This window comes from Solea solea, chromosome 13, assembly GCF_958295425.1.
Source record: "Solea solea chromosome 13, fSolSol10.1, whole genome shotgun sequence".
Lineage (NCBI taxonomy): Eukaryota > Metazoa > Chordata > Actinopteri > Pleuronectiformes > Soleidae > Solea > Solea solea.
Genome location: NC_081146.1, coordinates 19,948,762 through 19,969,650, shown reverse-complemented (window position 1 = coordinate 19,969,650; position 20,889 = coordinate 19,948,762). Strand labels below are relative to the sequence as shown.

The 20,889-nt window shown below is 37.0% G+C and overlaps 1 protein-coding gene across 1 annotated transcript; it reads left to right on the top strand.

The window, feature by feature from the left end:
- Window positions 1–5,904: 5,904 nt before the first annotated feature.
- Window positions 5,905–10,167, top strand: LOC131471315 (uncharacterized protein C18orf19 homolog A-like). The gene is made up of 4 exons (XM_058647814.1): window positions 5,905–6,073; window positions 7,483–7,946; window positions 8,841–8,952; window positions 9,097–10,167. Exons 2-4 carry the CDS (start codon window positions 7,525–7,527, stop codon window positions 9,442–9,444), a joined length of 882 nt encoding a protein of 293 aa, XP_058503797.1. The 5' UTR covers window positions 5,905–6,073; window positions 7,483–7,524; the 3' UTR covers window positions 9,445–10,167.
- Window positions 10,168–20,889: the final 10,722 nt, after the last annotated feature.

Here is a 20,889-nt window from a genome sequence, read left to right as displayed (position 1 = left end):
GCGAGATATTTCTGGATTTTCTCTTTTATTCCCTGACTCAAAGCCTTTTAGTTTCCTCAACGTGAGTTCCAAAAGTTAGTTATCATTTTTTGACACAGAATCTGATTACAACAGAACAAACATATATTGCAAAGGAAAATACGGAAAGCTGGAGTTTGTGTCAGCAGGCAGGGGGCCGGGGGTTGTGGGGTGTGCGCTGGCTTTAGATGACTGGCCAGAAGGTAAACTGACAACAAGGCAGGGGAGCTGAGTGAAGCTGGAGACCCGCAGAGATGAAGTGGTTATGGAGAGCTGAGTCATGTGGCAAACGTGGCTGACAGAGACTCGAGCAGACAAAGACAAAACAGAGACAGAAGGAGAAAGCGAGAAAAACACCAGAATCACAAGGAATCGACGGAAGAGAAATTTGTGTGACATGATGCAAGATGTCTGACATTTTGTGGCGTCCTGCTGTATCAAAGATCCAATTTAAATTGTGTGGAAATGTGAACAGTGACATAGCCTTTCATCTGTACCATTGCATTGTACTTCCTGATTATGCACAAAAAAGTCCCGCCCACCCGTAAAACCCTTGGCTATATTCACGTTACCAGCCACATTGTTCAAATCCAATTAAAGTCTGATTTATTAGAGATCAGATTTGATGGTTTGGTTTGAACGTGACTGCGCTTTGAAAGGACACGCACTGCATGTTCAGGTTAGTCAACTCCTGCTGCATTTCTCACACCTCACGGCGATCTATCGCTATTTGGCAGCCGATTCAAACTGCAACATTTTCACATCTCTCCCTCACTGCAAAAACTCAAAATCTTGCCAAGTATATTTTTCTAATTTCTAGTCAAAATATCTCATCACACTGAATATAAGACAAAATTACCGAAAGAGTAAGATTTAAGTGAGGAAAGGGAGCTTGTTTTAGACAGTCCATCTTGAATATCTTGTTGTCATGATCTGTCACTTCCGTTAAGTATCTTGTTTTGTTTCTCCCTTCATGTTCCATGTCTTGTCTTCCTGTTTTATTTTGAAATCACTCACCCTTGTCTCTGTTTCAGGTTCCTGTCTACTCCGCCCCCTTCCTTGTCTGCATGCACCTGATCCCTGATTGTGTCTACCACACCTGCATCCTATCACTCCCTAATCAAGCACTGCTTATATTCCCCTCTGTGTCTTGTCTCGTCGCCAGGTCGTTGTAGTTCATAGCTCGCTCCAGCGCTCTTGTTTCACAGCCATAGTTTAGTCTTCCCGTGTTTTTGAACCTTGCCTTTTTGCCTGACGTTTTTGTACCTCTGCCTGATCTCTTTGACCTCTCGTGTACCGAACCTCTGCTTGGATTAATCTTGTTTACTGATTGAATCGTGTCCAGAATCCTGCATTTGAGTCCACTGTTCTGCTTTGCCATAGTTCATGATACTTGTATAGTCTTGAAAACATCTTGTTTTGAGTCATATCTCAGACGACAGTCTGATGTCACAAGGTTTTTAAGCTGCTGTGTTATTTGTAAAAGACGAATTGTCTTGTTTCAAGACATAGACTTTACTTGAATTGAGACAACAAATCTGCTGCATTGAAACATGCATGGTCAACATGCCCAACTCAAACTCGAATGCTAACTTCAAGACATTTGTCTCAAAATGCCAGTTTCTAATAGGTGGTGGACTTAAATCTAGAACAGTGTAAAAAAGATGCTACTTTTGCAGGGAAAATACTATTTTTCAGCATCACAAGCATCACATCACAGATTTGTTTGCTTATTACAAGCAAAACATATCTTGTATTAATTTGTTTTTGCTTATTTTTTGAGTGGCCTTTTTTCCAGTGCCCTGGCTGTTAGTGTAGTGCATCTCCATCCCAGCATCCACCTGCAGTCTCCCACTGGGGGTTTAAGGCGTTTGCTCATCACTCCCCAATGCGTCTATATGTAAACACACGCTATATGGTCACAAGTATTTGACTACAGCTGTTCAGTATTGAATTCAGGTGTTTCAATCAGGCTCTGGGCTCAACCCCTTATTTCCAGTGAGGGACAATCGTAACACTTCAGTGTTTTTCCAGTTTGAGGAAGGCTCTTTCTTTTCAACTCTGACATGACTGTGCTCCAGTGCACAAAACAATAGACTATAAAGACATGGTTCAGAGAGTCTGGTGTCAGATAACTTGACCTCAACCCCATCAAGCACCTTTGGGATGAACTGGAACAGAGATTGTGAGCCAGGCCTTCTCGTCCAACGGAATGAGTGGACACAAATTCACAAAGAAACACTTCAGAATCTTGAGGAAAGTCTTTAAAGACATATGGAAGCGGTTATAGCTGTGGAAGTAGGAGACAACTCCATCTTAAAGCACCCTGTATGTATTTGAATACGTCATTACGGTCCCTGTTTGTGTAATGGTCAGGTGTCCAAATACTTTTGTCCATATTGTGTATCTGCGATTGATTTTGAGCCGAGACACCAAAACTAAACATTTCAATCATGAGTTGACTGAAAGATAAAGCAGCAAATGTGTAGGTGAGATTTAACTCTTGGGAACGGTACTTGACTTCATTGGTGTTTCATTTTGCCTGAGATATATATTTGATTTATAACCACTGAAGTGACACAAAATCTGATCTGTAAAATCAGAATTAACATCTGATTCCTGTATCCATCTGTGACATCTGATATGAGTCACTTCAGTCTGATAATCTGAACCTGGACTTAAATATGGATTTTTTTTAACACGTGCACGAGTGAGTGATTTGCTCCAAATAACACAGATTTAAAATCACTTTAACTTTCTGCTGCAGAAAGAACAACACAACACCCCAGCAGTCATACAAGTACATTCTGCAACTTTTTGACCAGCTTTAGTTACTTTCTATTATAACATAGTTGTGCTTCTGCTACAGATTTTAACTCCATTCTGAATTTTACACATTAACTAAACACATGACATGGTCATATACTTGGTGTTGTGACAGTCTTTTTGAAATCAAATATAAAGGCAAATAATTTATTCCGTGTGTCAGCATGACAGGTGCAGGTTTCAGGGGTTGATGTCTCAGTGTTCTTTGTACTGGAAAGGTCTGCAGGTTTCAAAACAAGCTGCCGACTCCAGATAACACACCGTGGGTAGACTGAGTCCAGATGATAGTATTTAAAAGTGCAGAACAATATTTTAGTTCTCGAATGGTTCTTATTATTTGCGAAGCAACTGAGTGCAGTCACTCAAAGTAATCAGTAAAAACAGCAACACACAGTGTTCAAAAGTGTGCCAAGACACAATAACCCTTATTATATAAAGTATAATTACAACAGGGCTACACAGTGGGTCGCAGTGTTGCCTCGCAACCAGAAGTTTGCCGGTTTGCACCTAAAAAACATTTATGTTTTTAACCCTAATGTGGAGGATTAAGAAGTAGACAATAAATGAGTGAATGATTACAACACAAGAGAGTGAGTCAGTCTCATAAGTTGCATTTCAAAAGAAAATCACATATACAGTAATGTCTAGAGCTGGAACAAGGAAGCATTTCATTATGTTACACAGTGAAACATCCCATCAATCTTCAGCGTATATGATTTAGATAAAACTGCAGTCACCCTCATATCACAAGGCCTTTGACTTGATGCATGAACGGAATACCTGATCTGTTCTGACTTTTGAAACACAATGTCTCTGTGTCTTAGTGTCTGTGGTGCAGCCAACTGGAAGCTGTCCTGGTTAGAGTGTGTCATGAATGAGGAGATGTATGTAATCCTGGTCAAAAAGGATGATTTTTTTGGGGGGGGTTAAATGAGGCAAAAATAGGTTACTGACTTACATCCTTATGTTAGTGATGTAGAAAAATTGTCCCATAGAATTAGACTGCAGCTTAAGTGTCATGGTGGTTTTGGCTAAAGTACTAGAATACTACAAAATACATTCAAAATTCAAGATTCAAATGATTGTACTCAGGCAGGCAGGCACAAACAACACAAAGACTTTAGTATTTGTACTTACAATACACTTTATTTTGAATATAGTAGGAATGTTTGAACCTGAAGGCATCTTTGATGACCGTGTCCATATAGTTCATGAATTGAAGAAGGAAAATAGATAATAGAAATAAATCTATTTAGAATTAATGGGAAAAGCACAAACTGCTGACTGAAGATCACTGAACAAAAAAATTATTAATTGGAAAAATCAAATATACACAGATAACATTGTGTTGATGCAATTAAACGTAAAACAATTAGAAAATGAATGGATATATATATATAGATATTATTGTTGTGTTATATAGATATATATAGATAATATTTTAGCATTAAAAATATTTCAGTTAAAGAGCTTTTACAATATGATTACCAATGCTGTTAATTTAGGGAAGCTGTAGCTTTGGATGGTGGTCTTATACATTTGTGTGTATATAATGTTTGTACATAATTTATGCACTGTTTTCTTAGGTTATTAGCCACAGGTGTGAAAACTTGTTTGTCTCTATATGTCGGCTCTCTCTCTGTGTGTGACGGAACAGTGATTAGTTGTGTGTGAACTCTGCCTCACACCCAGTGTCAGCGAGGATTGGCTGTCGCTCCTACTGCAACCATCAAAGAACACGCAGTAACAAAAGAATGATGAATGGATTTTAAATGTGTTCTGTTTAAAGTTCAGGAACTCAAGCTGTCCCAACTGTCTCTGTAAAAGTCATTCCACAGACACGTGGACTCACAGGACTCAATAATGACTGCAGTCAGACCCGTCACAAAGAACTGATCCAATGTACTTGTGTCATTTTATGACCAGACCAACTTGTCATCTTGCCAGATGAGTCCCAGGTGAGCGTGAAGTTGAGTCACAGGTAAATGCAAACGAGCGAACAGAAACACAGAGAGAAAGTATTTGCACTGGGTCAGGTAGGATTTGTGTTGAAATTATACCTCCCCTCCTTCAGTAGCCCTAAAAAAGGTTAGGGCTGCAATAAACGATTATTTTCATAATCGACTCGATTAATATTGTACTTGTTTTGTGAGTAAAATGTCAGAAAACTTGCTTTAATTCTTTATAAAAAAAAAACAACTAAAACTAATCAAAATAATTGACTATTACTTTAGTAATCCATTAATAATTCTTTCAGCCCTAAAAAGGTCATTGTGAATGTATATTTGTTATAGTGTTGGTATAACTTAATCAAAATGTGTACTTTGTAAATAAACATATGAGCAATATTTAACCTAAATGAAAACAAAAAAATCTGATATTGTAAACTTTATTTTATTTTTAAAAGGCTTTTGGGGTGAACTTTGTTTTTGTGTCACACTGATAGTTTCCACAATTGTTTTAGACCAGAAAGTTGAAAAATATGAACAGGCTGCTCTCATGTGGTAGAACTACAGTACTGCAGATAAAGTTGTGAAAGGTAACCGTGGATGATGGCACGTGTCATTCGTGTGTGAATGATGACGATGAGCAAAAATGTGTTTTGAGTGGTATATGTTAAATTGCGTCAATATAATACGAAAGCACATGTCATAATTACATGATAAACTGCACGTATTACCTCTCACTGAAAACAATGTCTTGCAACAATAATATTTGGTCAATAATAAAATTAAATAACTGAATAATGTGAAATTGTGCACCAAATTTACCAAACAAGCCACTTTCTTTGAATTATCCTTTGGGAGTCCTATGTGGCACATAGAATAATAGTTTCTGGATTAATGTAGAATACATGGTAAACATTGGCATACTGTTGTTGAAATTGCACTTATTTTTTGTCAAGAAATGTTCTGTAAAAATTATACTTCATTAACTAAATTAAAACAAAGGAAAGATTTGGAGTTCTTGTTGTTTGACACCCCTGACCTAGTGCGAAGACCTCTGGGACATTTATTTCCTAACTGAACTACATATCCCGTGGTGCTCTGCGCGGCCGGAGTTGACACGCTGTTTTTTCCCCCACGCAGTCATAGAGTGCTGCCTGCTACAGCTGCCCAGATAAATGTGGTTCCTGAACCTTTCGACTCAAACCTCGGACACTCTCACATTGTCCACAGGGATGCGGTCAAACACCACTTTGTCCTGAGCTCAATACGTCACTTCCACCGTAAGTGTTTGTCCTCGTTTCTCTGTTTTGACGTGTTTTATTGTCCACTCGCTCTCATTCGCATCCCGATGTGCGCTAGCAGCTAGCGGCTAATAAGCTAAGGCTAGGCTGTTAGACAGGAGTTAAAGTTTTTGGCAGCCGTTCAGAAACTGGCCTTTTACTAAAGACAGTCTGTCCTCGGTGTCTAAATAAGGAACACCGTCTGCTGTCGTGAGATTAAAGCTCACCTGGACACACCACAGTTGCCGGACAAAACAAATCTGTCCTTCACACACAACTGACCAAAGTCAACTAGCCTAAAATAGGTGCTTGTGTAAAGCTAGCACGAGTAAAGCCGTGCACTTCCGTTTGGAAGTGTTACAAAATAAAACAAAGGTAGGGAGAAATTCTGTCTTGCTCTTACTTGGATCGATTTTGATAGTTTTATTTTGAAGGTGGGTGTAATGACTTGTCCTTGTAAATGTTGTGTTTTTGGAAGCTGCTTAGTTCTGTAACTTGTGTGTAAGATTCACCAGACGCAGATAATTAAAGGAATTTACGTCAAAATTAAATTTAAAAGTTTTTTTTGGACAAAACAAGACTTTTGAAAATATTGTTATTTAGGGTTGGGGTAAGAACAACATTTTCTGACATTTTATGGACTCAACAAGTACTCGATTAATCATAATAATAATTGATTGATTCATAGCTTATGGAAGTAATTGTTAGTTTCAGCCCTAATATGTTTACATCTCTTGTGATGTATATAGAAGTGATGGCATATTTTATATAACTGCTGTGCAGTCGTTGAAAGCAATAATACAAAAGCAATAATGAAAGTAGCAGCAATAAAGTTAACTGTAAACCTTGAACTTTGATGTATTTGTATTTTATTGCGCATGTGTCAATGATGTGAGCCAATAAAGTACAAATTACATAAAATCAGTTCATCCAAGGTCAAGGTTCAAAGTTACAGCCTGCTTGAGATTATTATTCGAATAATTTTGTACACTTAATAAACTGCAGTTGTATCCCAGTTTCAGAATTCATAACGGGTGGTATGAGGAAACCTGTGAAATTAATAAGCTTTAAACATGAATGTTATCAAGTGTCAACCTGTTATCACGCTGTTGCAACAGAACACCTGCATTCAGAAGTGTTTCACTGATATGCTCCTGTGTGTTTGTACAGTTGAAGAAAAAGAGATTAATTTAGTTTTACATGTTCTGGAAAGTACATGGAAGTAAATAAATCAACTGTTATTTTTCTCTGTGATGTGCATGATGCATTCTTTTTGTATGATGAGTTTCCACAACTAACCGTTTGTCAAGTTGAAGAGCAAATATATAAATGTTTGTAGTTTACTGCTTTAAGCTGTTACAAGAAAGCAGCTCAATAATGACGAACATTGTCTTTGTCTGACTTCACAGTGGTCGAATCATCGCAGCAGCAGAGAGGAGGAAAGGAGGAGGATGATGATGATGCAGCGCATTCTTAATACTGGGACACTATGGCGGATGGCGGCAGTGCGTCCGTTGCTGGTGGGCGCCACCCTCTCAGAGCCAGCAGTAGCTCTGTGCTGCTGCTCTCTCCGTGTCACACCACTGACACCCACAGGCTGGCGCTGGCTCTCAACCTCAGCCTCTAGCAGAGTAGCACATCAGCCAAAACACCAGCCGCCACAGGAGGAGCCACAGTCCAGCTCCTCACCTCAGACACAGGAGGTCCAGAAAGAAGAGGCTCAGGCTGAAGAGGTGGACCCCCTGCAGGACAAGTCCATCGGTCTGTTCCAGAGGTTTAAGAAGACTTTCAAACAGTATGGGAAGGTGATGATCCCTTTACATCTGGTGACATCCTCTGTCTGGTTTGGATCCTTCTATTACGCTGCTATGAAGTGAGTCTCACCCACATGTACTCTACACTACATGTAGTTAAGGTTGTCATTTATTATTATTACAATATATCTAATGTTTGTAGTGAGTGGATGTGATTGTGATCACAATGATGTTTTGAAATTGTACAAATATGCTTTAAACTCCGAAAATTCCTCCAAAACTCACTGAAATCACTTTCAGGTAAAAGTCTAATATTTGTTTAGCAATGCGGGTGTAAAACATCTTTTTGAAACACATTGAAGTAAATCGTCGTAAATGAGATTATAAAATTGTGAAACACTCACATGATCACCACACCCTGTCACTGATCTGAGCATAGAAAACCAGGTTATTATGAAAAACAAGCAACCAAACAGTAAAGGCAACAAAACGTACTGTTATTTTGCCTCAAGGTTTTTAATTCCGACTGTTTTCCATAGATTTCTTCTCAGCATGTCAAAAAATATTTAAAATAATACAAATATTCTGTGATGAAATAATCAAAGCGATGGTATTCTGATCTCCATTAATCTGTAGATTATTTTCTAGATTAATTGACCGTTTGGTCCAGAAAAAGTTGATCAGTGTTTCCCAAACCAGGAAGTTATGAAGTTCTCAAATGTCTTGATTTGTACAATGATTTTTTTGTTATATAGAGAAGAGAAACTGGAAATATTCACATTTAAGAAGTTGAAAAGCCAGAAAACTTGTTTCAAACCAATTAATTCATTGTAAAATGTGTTGCCGTTTAGTTTAGTCATCGAGTAATAATCGATTCAGTAATAATCAATCGAACAGTTGTTGTGACAGTGACATTCCTTCTGGGTTGCATTAATTCAACAGTGCATCTTTTAATTCATTTGTTGAAACATGTGTTAATAGCTATTTTACATGTTTGATGTGTTTTCTCTCAGAGGAGTGAATGTTGTGCCATTCCTGGAGATGATCGGTCTACCAGAGTCATTTGTCAGTCTTTTGAGAAACTCATCCAGTGGCTACGCGCTGACCGCCTACGCCATGTACAAGGTGACTTCATGGGTTTCCATTGTTTTGAACACTATGATTTTATTTATGTTTTTGAGTAGGTCTCTCAAATTCTTGGCACAGTAGATCACATTTATGGTTGTATCAGGCTTTCATTGTGTTTCTTCTTTTTTATTGTTCTTACAGATTGCCACCCCTGCTAGATATACAGTAACTCTGGGCGGCACATCGCTATCTGTCAAGTACCTTCGCAAACATGGCTACTTATCCACACCACCACCGGTGAAGGAATACTTCCAGGACAAAATGGAGGAGACAAAGGACAAATTTACAGAAAAGATGGAGGAGACAAAGGACAAATTTACAGAAAAGATGGAGGTGACCAAGGAGAGGCTGTCTGAGAAAATGGAGGAAACGAAGGAACGTTTCTCTGAGAAAATGGAAGAGACTAAGGACAAGCTGTCCGAGAAGCTGCAGGAAACCAAAGACAGAGTTTCTGAGGGAAAGGGATTTTTTAAACAGAAAGACAAATAGCCGATCAGTTACCAGTGTAACCCCTGACCACATTCTCTGATCCTGACAAATCATTAGTGAATTTGAAGCAAGGAGGCACACATGAGACTGAGGGGGGAAAAGTGAGACGTTGCACTAACTTTGCTCTGACATTTCACCTTCATAAACCTTAGCTGTCAACTGTTGTCTGTTATAAGTGTCACATTCTGTCCCCGATCGTTCAAACCCACCACGACTCAGTGTAAGAGTTGACGAGACAGCAGCTTAATAAACTGTGACTCTGTTGGCTGTTTTTAAAGGGTAATGGTATATATACGTCAGGAAAATGGGTCCGTGTAGTAACAGATGTATACAGTATCAGTCTGTATGAGAGAGCAGTGCTAATGAATCTGTGCGTTTGGAAAATTAACCTTAAAGCTTGAAGTTATGTACTTGTCCATCACCTTGTGGCTTTTCTAACATAAAGAGAAAGAAATTGATTGAAATGTTTTTCTTTTTTTAACTTGTTTCTATTTGATAGTGAAAAGGTAATATATGACATTATTCTGGATTCTGTACCACTGTATGTAGTGATGGCATGTCGTGTATGAAATAACATGAGACGATGCAAGTCACAGTGCATGTCACATAAACACGTGAGGAGCTGCCGGTCACTTAAACATGTGGTGAATTCAGTATTGTACGTACAGCAGTATGTATGAACTGTAAAACATGAGAATAAAGTGTTGACAGTGTGTCACTCTACCTGCTGGTGTAAGGTTTGTCGTCTGATGTACACAGTGAAGTCAAAATGTGTTTCTCTGGGACCACAGTGCACACATGTGAACACAGTAGCACAAAGGCAACATAAAGTGCTCCAAATTAGATGGAATTATAGAATTTAGTAGAATTCTATAATTCCATCCAATTTGCTTTTTTGCAATTTGTTTGATTTGCACAAACACTTCATCTCTGTATTTAGATCATGCTTTTACACACCAGTAGTAAACACTGCTTGGGGCCTCCCCAGCCCTTGACCTGTCCCGGCCTTACAAGGCAAAACTTGGCAGCATTTATTGGCGCAGTTAACATTTTGAAGCTGAACATCCCTCCTCGTCCTGTTTTCCCCTTGTGTTAGAGAAATGATGTAGCCTACAGTCAACCTCAAAACAAAATATATTTAAAGATATATAAAGATAAACATGCCCGTCATACCTGGTCTTTGAGGTCTGATGGAGATGCGATCATTAAGTGCTTTGAGGAGGACTTCCCATTGTGTGGATAGTACAGAAAGTCGGTGCATAGAAACTAGTACCTGAGTGATACCGTGAGAAGTTGTTCTGCAGTATTTTGAGTCAACTGAAGGCTTTTTACAGACTTCAGGATCACAAGAGTCTGAAGAGTTTTAATGGTCTGAATCACTAGATTCAGTTCTTCATTAGTAGAACATAATATTAAATGTTTAGGATATGTTCTTATTTTGAGGAAAATAAGAACATAAAATGAAAATAAGAAAAATAAGAACTCATGTGTGACACATGATGAGTGGACACCAGTGTGAGTGACAGCTGCTGTTGTCCAATAGGAGCCTGGTTGCAGGGGACGCATGTTCGCAAAACATCTGTATAGTACGGTACGTATTTCTTTGAATTTCCGTTTGGTATAGAACCAAAATAACTTACCATCTTTCCATTCCCTTCCCTTATACCAGAGTAATGGTGTGGTACAGTATGGGAGGAGCTAGACCCACGACAGTCAGCCGGTTTAGGTGACAGGAAAGTACTCCTACCGAGTAAAGGTACTGTTGTCAGTAGTAACGCAAGCCTGACCCAGGGCTTTACCCTTCCAAACCGCACTGTACTACACTGTACTGTATCAAACTGAGCTATACACATATTGCTGTGATGCGATTCTGGAGGTTTATATTATTTTGTGTGATGTCACAACCTGTTTCCTGTACAGATGTAAGTTCATTATGACAGAACCGGCCTCAACATCACTCACAACGACATTAAGTTATTGACCAGTGCCAACATGAAAGTTTTACCTCGTCATTTACTTTTACTTTTAAAAAGAGTGTCTTTACAATAGATTTTGTGTCAGAGTGAAGGACAGGTCAGACGTACAGCACTTCCTAAGAAAGAGTGCACTTTGACACTGTGTGCAGGAATGCTAAACAGATGTCGGCATCGTGCTGTCACGCCTTTCACACGCCCCAGTCTGCCTCCTTCATTAGCAATCTTATCTATATGTAAATATGAAAGCATTGACTTGGCGCTGATGGAACGTGGGCACACGCCACAATGACCTCTGCTGTCCAAACTAATGAACAGCTGTTTATGCAGCCCACAGCCCCGCACACAAACACGCCTCTGCTCCCACAGTGAGTGTGAGGCCAGAGACGAGGTGCGGCTCCTGGAAAAACCATTTAAGTGAAGAGACAATCTGTGTTGTTCCTTAGGTGTGAGTCAGCGTCTCAACACGACTCACAGTGTCACAGCCTTTGTGTGATGGCCTGAGGTGAAGCACAGGTCAGGGGAAGAAAAACTCTCCCAACTGTTCAAAGTCAATGATTTTCTTTGCTTTACATATTTTTCGTTTAAAAGGTCAGTTTATGTGGGCTGTCATCGATGTCAGCTGTGAAGTTACGAAGTTACAGCAGTGGGTCTGAACGCCCACTGACCTTTTATTAGCTTTTTTTTTTTTGAGAAATTTCTTTTGAAGTTAATTTAGTTTCTTCCAAAAGGATCATATTCTTGAGGCACTAAATGTTGGTGAAGTCATAGGTTAGTATGTCGTCCAAAATGAGCCAAAAAAGTCATAGGTTAGTATGTCATCCAAAATGTGCCAAAAAAGTCATAGTATAGTATGTCGTCCAAAATGTGACAAAAAAGTCATAGGTTAGTATGTCGTCCAAAATGTGACGAAAAAAGTCCTACTATAGTATGTCGTCCAAAATGTGCTAAAAAAGTCATCGGTTAGTATGTCGTCCAAAATGTGACAAAAAAGTCATAGGTTAGTATGTCGTCCAAAATGTGCCAAAAAAGTCATAGGTTAGTATGTCGTCCAAAATGTGCCAAAAAAGTCATAGGTTAGTGTGTCGTCCAAAATGTGACAAAAAAGTCATAGGTTAGTATGTCGTCCAAAATGTGACAAAAAGGTCATAGGTTATTGTGTCGTCCAAAATGTGCTAAAAAAGTCATAGGTTAGTATGTCTTCCAAAATGAGGCAAAAAGGTCATAGGTTAGTATGTCGTCCAAAATGTGACAAAAAAGTCATAGTATAGTATGTCGTCCATAATGAGGCAAAAAGGTCATAGGTTAGTATGTCGTCCATAATGTGACAAAAAAGTCATAGTATAGTATGTCGTCCAAAATGTGCCAAAAAAGTCATAGGTTAGTATGTCTTCCAAAATGAGGCAAAAAGGTCATAGGTTAGTATGTCGTCCAAAATGTGCCAAAAAAGTCATAGTATAGTATGTCTTCCAAAATGAGGCAAAAAGGTCATAGGTTAGTATGTCGTCCAAAATGTGACAAAAAAGTCATAGTATAGTATGTCGTCCAAAATGAGGCAAAAAGGTCATAGGTTAGTATGTCGTCCAAAATGTGACAAAAAAGTCATAGTATAGTATGTCGTCCAAAATGTGACAAAAAAGTCATAGGTTAGTATGTCGTCCAAAATGTGACCAAAAAGTCAAAGGTTAGTATGTCGTCCAAAATGTGACAAAAATGTCATAGGTTATTGTGTCGTCCAAAATGTGCTAAAAAAGTCATAGGTTAGTATGTCGTCCAAAATGTGACAAAAAAGTCATAGGTTAGTATGTCGTCCAAAATGTGCCAAAAAAGTCATAGGTTAGTATGTCGTCCAAAATGTGACCAAAAAGTCATAGGTTAGTATGTCGTCCAAAATGTGACCAAAAAGTCATAGTAAAGTATGTCGTCCAAAATGTGACGAAAAATTCATAGTATAGTATGTCGTCCAAAATGTGCTAAAAAAGTCATAGGTAAGTATGTCGTCCAAAATGTGTCAAAAAAGTCATAGGTTAGTATGTCGTCCAAAATGTGACAAAAAAGTCATAGGTTAGTATGTCGTCCAAAATCTGTCAAAAAAGTCATAGTATAGTATGTCGTCCAAAATGAGGCAAAAAAAGTCATAGGTTAGTATGTCGTCCAAAATGTGACCAAAAAGTCATAGTATAGTATGTCGTCCAAAATGTGACCAAAAAGTCATAGGTTAGTATGTCGTCCAAAATGAGACAAAAAAAGTAATAGGTTAGTATGTCGTCCAAAATGTGACAAAAAAGTCATAGGTTAGTATGTCGTCCAAAATGTGACAAAAATGTCATAGGTTATTGTGTCGTCCAAAATGTGCTAAAAAAGTCATAGGTTAGTATGTCGTCCAAAATGAGGCAAAAAGGTCATAGGTTAGTATGTTGTCCAAAATGAGGCAAAAAGGTCATAGTATAGTATGTTGTCCAAAATGTGACAAAAAAGTCATAGTATAGTATGTCGTCCAGAATGTGCTAAAAAAGTCATAGGTTAGTATGTCGTCCAAAATGTGACAAAAAAGTCATAGTATAGTATGTCGTCCAAAATGTGACCAAAAAGTCATTGGTTAGTATGTCGTCCAAAATGTGACAAAAAATCATAGTATAGTATGTCGTCCAAAATGTGACAAAAAAGTCATAGGTTAGTATGTCGTCCAAAATGTGACCAAAAAGTCATAGTATAGTATGTCGTCCAAAATGTGACGTAAAAAGTCATAGTATAGTATGTTGTCCAAAATGTGACAAAAAAGTCATAGTATAGTATGTCGTCCAAAATGTGACAAAAAAGTCATAGGTTAGTATGTCGTCCAAAATGTGCCAAAAAAGTCATAGGTTAGTATGTCGTCCAAAATGTGCCAAAAAAGTCATAGTATAGTATGTCGTCCAAAATGTGACCAAAAAGTCATAGGTTAGTATGTCATCCAAAATGAGACAAAAAAAGTAATAGGTTAGTATGTCGTCCAAAATGTGACAAAAAAGTCATAGGTTAGTATGTCGTCCAAAATGTGACCAAAAAGTCACAGTATAGTATGTCGTCCAAAATGTGACCAAAAAGTCATAGGTTAGTATGTCGTCCAAAATGTGCCAAAAAAGTCATAGTATAGTATGTCGTCCAAAATGTGCCAAAAAAGTCATAGGTTAGTATGTTGTCCAAAATGAGGCAAAAAGGTCATAGTATAGTATGTTGTCCAAAATGTGACAAAAAAGTCATAGTATAGTATGTCGTCCAGAATGTGCTAAAAAAGTCATAGGTTAGTATGTCGTCCAAAATGTGACCAAAAAGTCATTGGTTAGTATGTCGTCCAAAATGTGACAAAAAAATCATAGTATAGTATGTCGTCCAAAATGTGACGAAAAATTCATAGTATAGTATGTCGTCCAAAATGTGCTAAAAAAGTCATAGTATAGTATGTCGTCCAAAATGTTACAAAAAAAGTCATAGTATAGTATGTCGTCCAGAATGTGCTAAAAAAGTCATAGGTTAGTATGTCGTCCAAAATGTGACAAAAAAGTCATAGTATAGTATGTCGTCCAAAATGAGACAAAAAAAGTAATAGGTTAGTATGTCGTCCAAAATGTGACCAAAAAGTCATAGGTTAGTATGTCGTCCAAAATGTGCCAAAAAAGTCATAGCATAGTATGTCGTCCAAAATGTGCCAAGAAAGTCATAGTATAGTATGTCGTCCAAAATGAGGCAAAAAGGTCATAGTATAGTATGTCGTCCAAAATGTGACCAAAAAGTCATAGGTTAGTATGTCGTCCAAAATGTGACCAAAAAGTCATAGTATAGTATGTCGTCCAAAATGTGACCAAAAAGTCATAGGTTAGTATGTCGTCCAAAATGTGCCAAAAAAGTCATAGGTTAGTATGTCGTCCAAAATGAGGCAAAAAGGTCATAGTATAGTATGTCGTCCAAAATGTTACGAAAAAAGTCATAGTATAGTATGTCGTCCAGAATGTGCTAAAAAAGTCATAGGTTAGTATGTCGTCCAAAATGTGACCAAAAAGTCATTGGTTAGTATGTCGTCCAAAATGTGACAAAAAAGTCATAGTATAGTATGTCGTCCAAAATGTGACGAAAAATTCATAGTATAGTATGTCTTCCAAAATGTGCTAAAAAAGTCATAGTATAGTATGTCGTCCAAAATGAGGCAAAAAGGTCATAGGTTAGTATGTTGTCCAAAATGTGACAAAAAAGTCATAGTTTAGTATGTCGTCCAAAATGTGACCAAAAAGTCATAGTATAGTATGTCGTCCAAAATGTGACCAAAAAGTCATTGGTTAGTATGTCGTCCAAAATGTGACAAAAAAATCATAGTATAGTATGTCGTCCAAAATGTGACAAAAAAGTCATAGGTTAGTATGTCGTCCAAAATGTGACCAAAAAGTCATAGTATAGTATGTCGTCCAAAATGTGACGTAAAAAGTCATAGTATAGTATGTTGTCCAAAATGTGACAAAAAAGTCATAGTATAGTATGTCGTCCAAAATGTGACAAAAAAGTCATAGGTTAGTATGTCGTCCAAAATGTGCCAAAAAAGTCATAGGTTAGTATGTCGTCCAAAATGTGACAAAAAAGTCATAGGTTAGTATGTCGTCCAAAATGTGACCAAAAAGTCATAGGTTAGTATGTCATCCAAAATGAGACAAAAAAAGTAATAGGTTAGTATGTCGTCCAAAATGTGACAAAAAAGTCATAGGTTAGTATGTCGTCCAAAATGTGACCAAAAAGTCACAGTATAGTATGTCGTCCAAAATGTGACCAAAAAGTCATAGGTTAGTATGTCGTCCAAAATGTGCCAAAAAAGTCATAGTATAGTATGTCGTCCAAAATGTGCCAAAAAAGTCATAGGTTAGTATGTTGTCCAAAATGAGGCAAAAAGGTCATAGTATAGTATGTTGTCCAAAATGTGACAAAAAAGTCATAGTATAGTATGTCGTCCAGAATGTGCTAAAAAAGTCATAGGTTAGTATGTCGTCCAAAATGTGACCAAAAAGTCATTGGTTAGTATGTCGTCCAAAATGTGACAAAAAAATCATAGTATAGTATGTCGTCCAAAATGTGACGAAAAATTCATAGTATAGTATGTCGTCCAAAATGTGCTAAAAAAGTCATAGTATAGTATGTCGTCCAAAATGTTACGAAAAAAGTCATAGTATAGTATGTCGTCCAGAATGTGCTAAAAAAGTCATAGGTTAGTATGTCGACCAAAATGTGACAAAAAAGTCATAGTATAGTATGTCGTCCAAAATGAGACAAAAAAAGTAATAGGTTAGTATGTCGTCCAAAATGTGACCAAAAAGTCATAGGTTAGTATGTCGTCCAAAATGTGCCAAAAAAGTCATAGTATAGTATGTCGTCCAAAATGTGCCAAGAAAGTCATAGTATAGTATGTCGTCCAAAATGAGGCAAAAAGGTCATAGTATAGTATGTCGTCCAAAATGTGACCAAAAAGTCATAGGTTAGTATGTCGTCCAAAATGTGACCAAAAAGTCATAGTATAGTATGTCGTCCAAAATGTGACCAAAAAGTCATAGGTTAGTATGTCGTCCAAAATGTGCCAAAAAAGTCATAGGTTAGTATGTCGTCCAAAATGAGGCAAAAAGGTCATAGTATAGTATGTCGTCCAAAATGTTACGAAAAAAGTCATAGTATAGTATGTCGTCCAGAATGTGCTAAAAAAGTCATAGGTTAGTATGTCGTCCAAAATGTGACCAAAAAGTCATTGGTTAGTATGTCGTCCAAAATGTGACAAAAAAGTCATAGTATAGTATGTCGTCCAAAATGTGACGAAAAATTCATAGTATAGTATGTCTTCCAAAATGTGCTAAAAAAGTCATAGTATAGTATGTTGTCCAAAATGTGACAAAAAAGTCATAGGTTAGTATGTCGTCCAAAATGTGACCAAAAAGTCATAGTATAGTATGTCGTCCAAAATGTGCTAAAAAAGTCATAGGTTAGTATGTCGTCCAAAATGAGGCAAAAAGGTCATAGTATAGTATGTTGTCCAAAATGTGACAAAAAAGTCATAGTATAGTATGTCGTCCAAAATGTGATGAAAAAAGTCATAGTATAGTATGTCGTCCAAAATGTGCTAAAAAAGTCATAGGTTTGTGTGTCGTCCAAAATGTGACCAAAAAGTCATAGTATAGTATGTCGTCCAAAATGTGCTAAAAAAGTCATAGGTTTGTGTGTCGTCCAAAATGTGACCAAAAAGTCATAGTATAGTATGTCGTCCAAAATGTGACCAAAAAGTCATAGGTTAATATGTCGTCCAAAATGTGACCAAAAAGTCATAGTATAGTATGTTGTCCAAAATGTGACGTAAAAAGTCATAGTATAGTATGTTGTCCAAAATGTGACAAAAAAGTCATAGGTTAGTATGTCGTCCAAAATATGACAAAAAAGTCATAGTATTGTATGTCGTCCAAAATGTGACAAAATAGTCATAGTATAGTATGTCGTCCAAAATGTGACCAAAAAGTCATAGGTTAGTATGTCGTCCAAAATGAGACAAAAAAAGTAATAGGTTAGTATGTCGTCCAAAATGTGACAAAAAAGTCATAGGTTAGTATGTCGTCCAAAATGTGACCAAAAAGTCACAGTATAGTATGTCGTCCAAAATGTGAGAAAAAGTCATAGGTTAGTATGTCGTCCAAAATGTGCCAAAAAAGTCATAGTATAGTATGTCGTCCAAAATGTGCCAAAAAAGTCATAGGTTAGTATGTTGTCCAAAATGAGGCAAAAAGGTCATAGTATAGTATGTTGTCCAAAATGTGACATAAAAAGTCATAGTATAGTATGTCGTCCAGAATGTGCTAAAAAAGTCATAGGTTAGTATGTCGTCCAAAATGTGACCAAAAAGTCATTGGTTAGTATGTCGTCCAAAATGTGACAAAAAAAGTCATAGTATAGTATGTCGTCCAAAATGTGACGAAAAATTCATAGTATAGTATGTCGTCCAAAATGTGCTAAAAAAGTCATAGTATAGTATGTCGTCCAAAATGTGCTAAAAAAGTCATAGGTTAGTATGTCGTCCAAAATGAGGCAAAAAGGTCATAGTATAGTATGTTGTCCAAAATGTGACAAAAAAGTCATAGTATAGTATGTCGTCCAAAATGTGATGAAAAAAGTCATAGTATAGTATGTCGTCCAAAATGTGCTAAAAAAGTCATAGGTTTGTATGTCGTCCAAAATGTGACCAAAAAGTCATAGTATAGTATGTCGTCCAAAATGTGACCAAAAAGTCATAGGTTAGTATGTCGTCCAAAATGTGACCAAAAAGTCATAGTATAGTATGTCGTCCAAAATGTGACGTAAAAAGTCATAGTATAGTTAGTTGTCCAAAATGTGACAAAAAAGTCATAGGTTAGTATGTCGTCCAAAATATGACAAAAAAGTCATAGTATTGTTTGTCGTCCAAAATGTGACAAAATAGTCATAGGTTAGTATGTTGTCCAAAATGTGACCAAAAAGTCATAGTATAGTATGTCGTCCAAAATGTGACCAAAAAGTCATAGGTTAGTATGTCGTCCAAAATGAGACAAAAAAAGTAATAGGTTAGTATGTCGTCCAAAATGTGACAAAAAAGTCATAGGTTAGTATGTCGTCCAAAATGTGACCAAAAAGTCACAGTATAGTATGTCGTCCAAAATGTGACCAAAAAGTCATAGGTTAGTATGTCGTCCAAAATGTGCCAAAAAAGTCATAGTATAGTATGTCGTCCAAAATGTGCCAAAAAAGTCATAGGTTAGTATGTTGTCCAAAATGAGGCAAAAAGGTCATAGTATAGTATGTTGTCCAAAATGTGACATAAAAAGTCATAGTATAGTATGTCGTCCAGAATGTGCTAAAAAAGTCATAGGTTAGTATGTCGTCCAAAATGTGACCAAAAAGTCATTGGTTAGTATGTCGTCCAAAATGTGACAAAAAAATCATAGTATAGTATGTCGTCCAAAATGTGACGAAAAATTCATAGTATAGTATGTCGTCCAAAATGTGCTAAAAAAGTCATAGTATAGTATGTCGTCCAAAATGAGACAAAAAAGTAATAGGTTAGTATGTCGTCCAAAATGTGACAAAAAAGTCATAGGTTAGTATGTCGTCCAAAATGTGACCAAAAAGTCATAGGTTAGTATGTTGTCCAAAATGTGCCAAAAAAGTCATAGTATAGTATGTCGTCCAAAATGAGACAAAAAAAGTAATAGGTTAGTATGTCGTCCAAAATGTGCTAAAAAAGTCATAGGTTAGTATGTCGTCCAAAATGTGCCAAAAAAGTCATAGTATAGTATGTCGTCCAAAATGTGCCAAGAAAGTCATAGTATAGTATGTCGTCCAAAATGAGGCAAAAAGGTCATAGTATAGTATGTCGTCCAAAATGTGACCAAAAAGTCATAGGTTAGTATGTCGTCCAAAATGTGACCAAAAAGTCATAGGTTAGTATGTTGTCCAAAATGAGGCAAAAAGGTCATAGTATAGTATGTTGTCCAAAATGTGACAAAAAAGTCATAGTATAGTATGTCGTCCAGAATGTGCTAAAAAAGTCATAGGTTAGTATGTCGTCCAAAATGTGCTAAAAAAGTCATAGGTAAGTATGTCGTCCAAAATGTGTCAAAAAAGTCATAGTATAGTATGTCGTCCAAAATGTGCTAAAAAAGTCATAGGTTAGTATGTCGTCCAAAATGTGCCAAAAAAGTCATAGTATAGTATGTCGTCCAAAATGTGACCAAAAAGTCATAGGTTAGTATGTCGTCCAAAATGTGACCAAAAAGTCATAGTATAGTATGTCGTCCAAAATGTGACCAAAAAGTCATAGGTTAGTGTGTCGTCCAAAATGTGCCAAAAAAGTCATAGGTTAGTATGTCGTCCAAAATGAGGCAAAAAGGTCATAGTATAGTATGTCGTCCAAAATGTTACGAAAAAAGTCATAGTATAGTATGTCGTCCAGAATGTGCTAAAAAAGTCATAGCTTAGTATGTCGTCCAAAATGTGACCAAAAAGTCATTGGTTAGTATGTCGTCCAAAATGTGACAAAAAAATCATAGTATAGTATGTCGTCCAAAATGTGACGAAAAATTCATAGTATAGTATGTCGTCCAAAATGTGCTAAAAAAGTCATAGTATAGTATGTTGTCCAAAATGTGACAAAAAAGTCATAGGTTAGTATGTCGTCCAAAATGTGACCAAAAAGTCATAGTATAGTATGTCGTCCAAAATGTGCTAAAAAAGTCATAGGTTAGTATGTCGTCCAAAATGAGGCAAAAAGGTCATAGTATAGTATGTTGTCCAAAATGTGACAAAAAAGTCATAGTATAGTATGTCGTCCAAAATGTGATGAAAAAAGTCATAGTATAGTATGTCGTCCAAAATGTGCTAAAAAAGTCATAGGTTTGTATGTCGTCCAAAATGTGACCAAAAAGTCATAGTATAGTATGTCGTC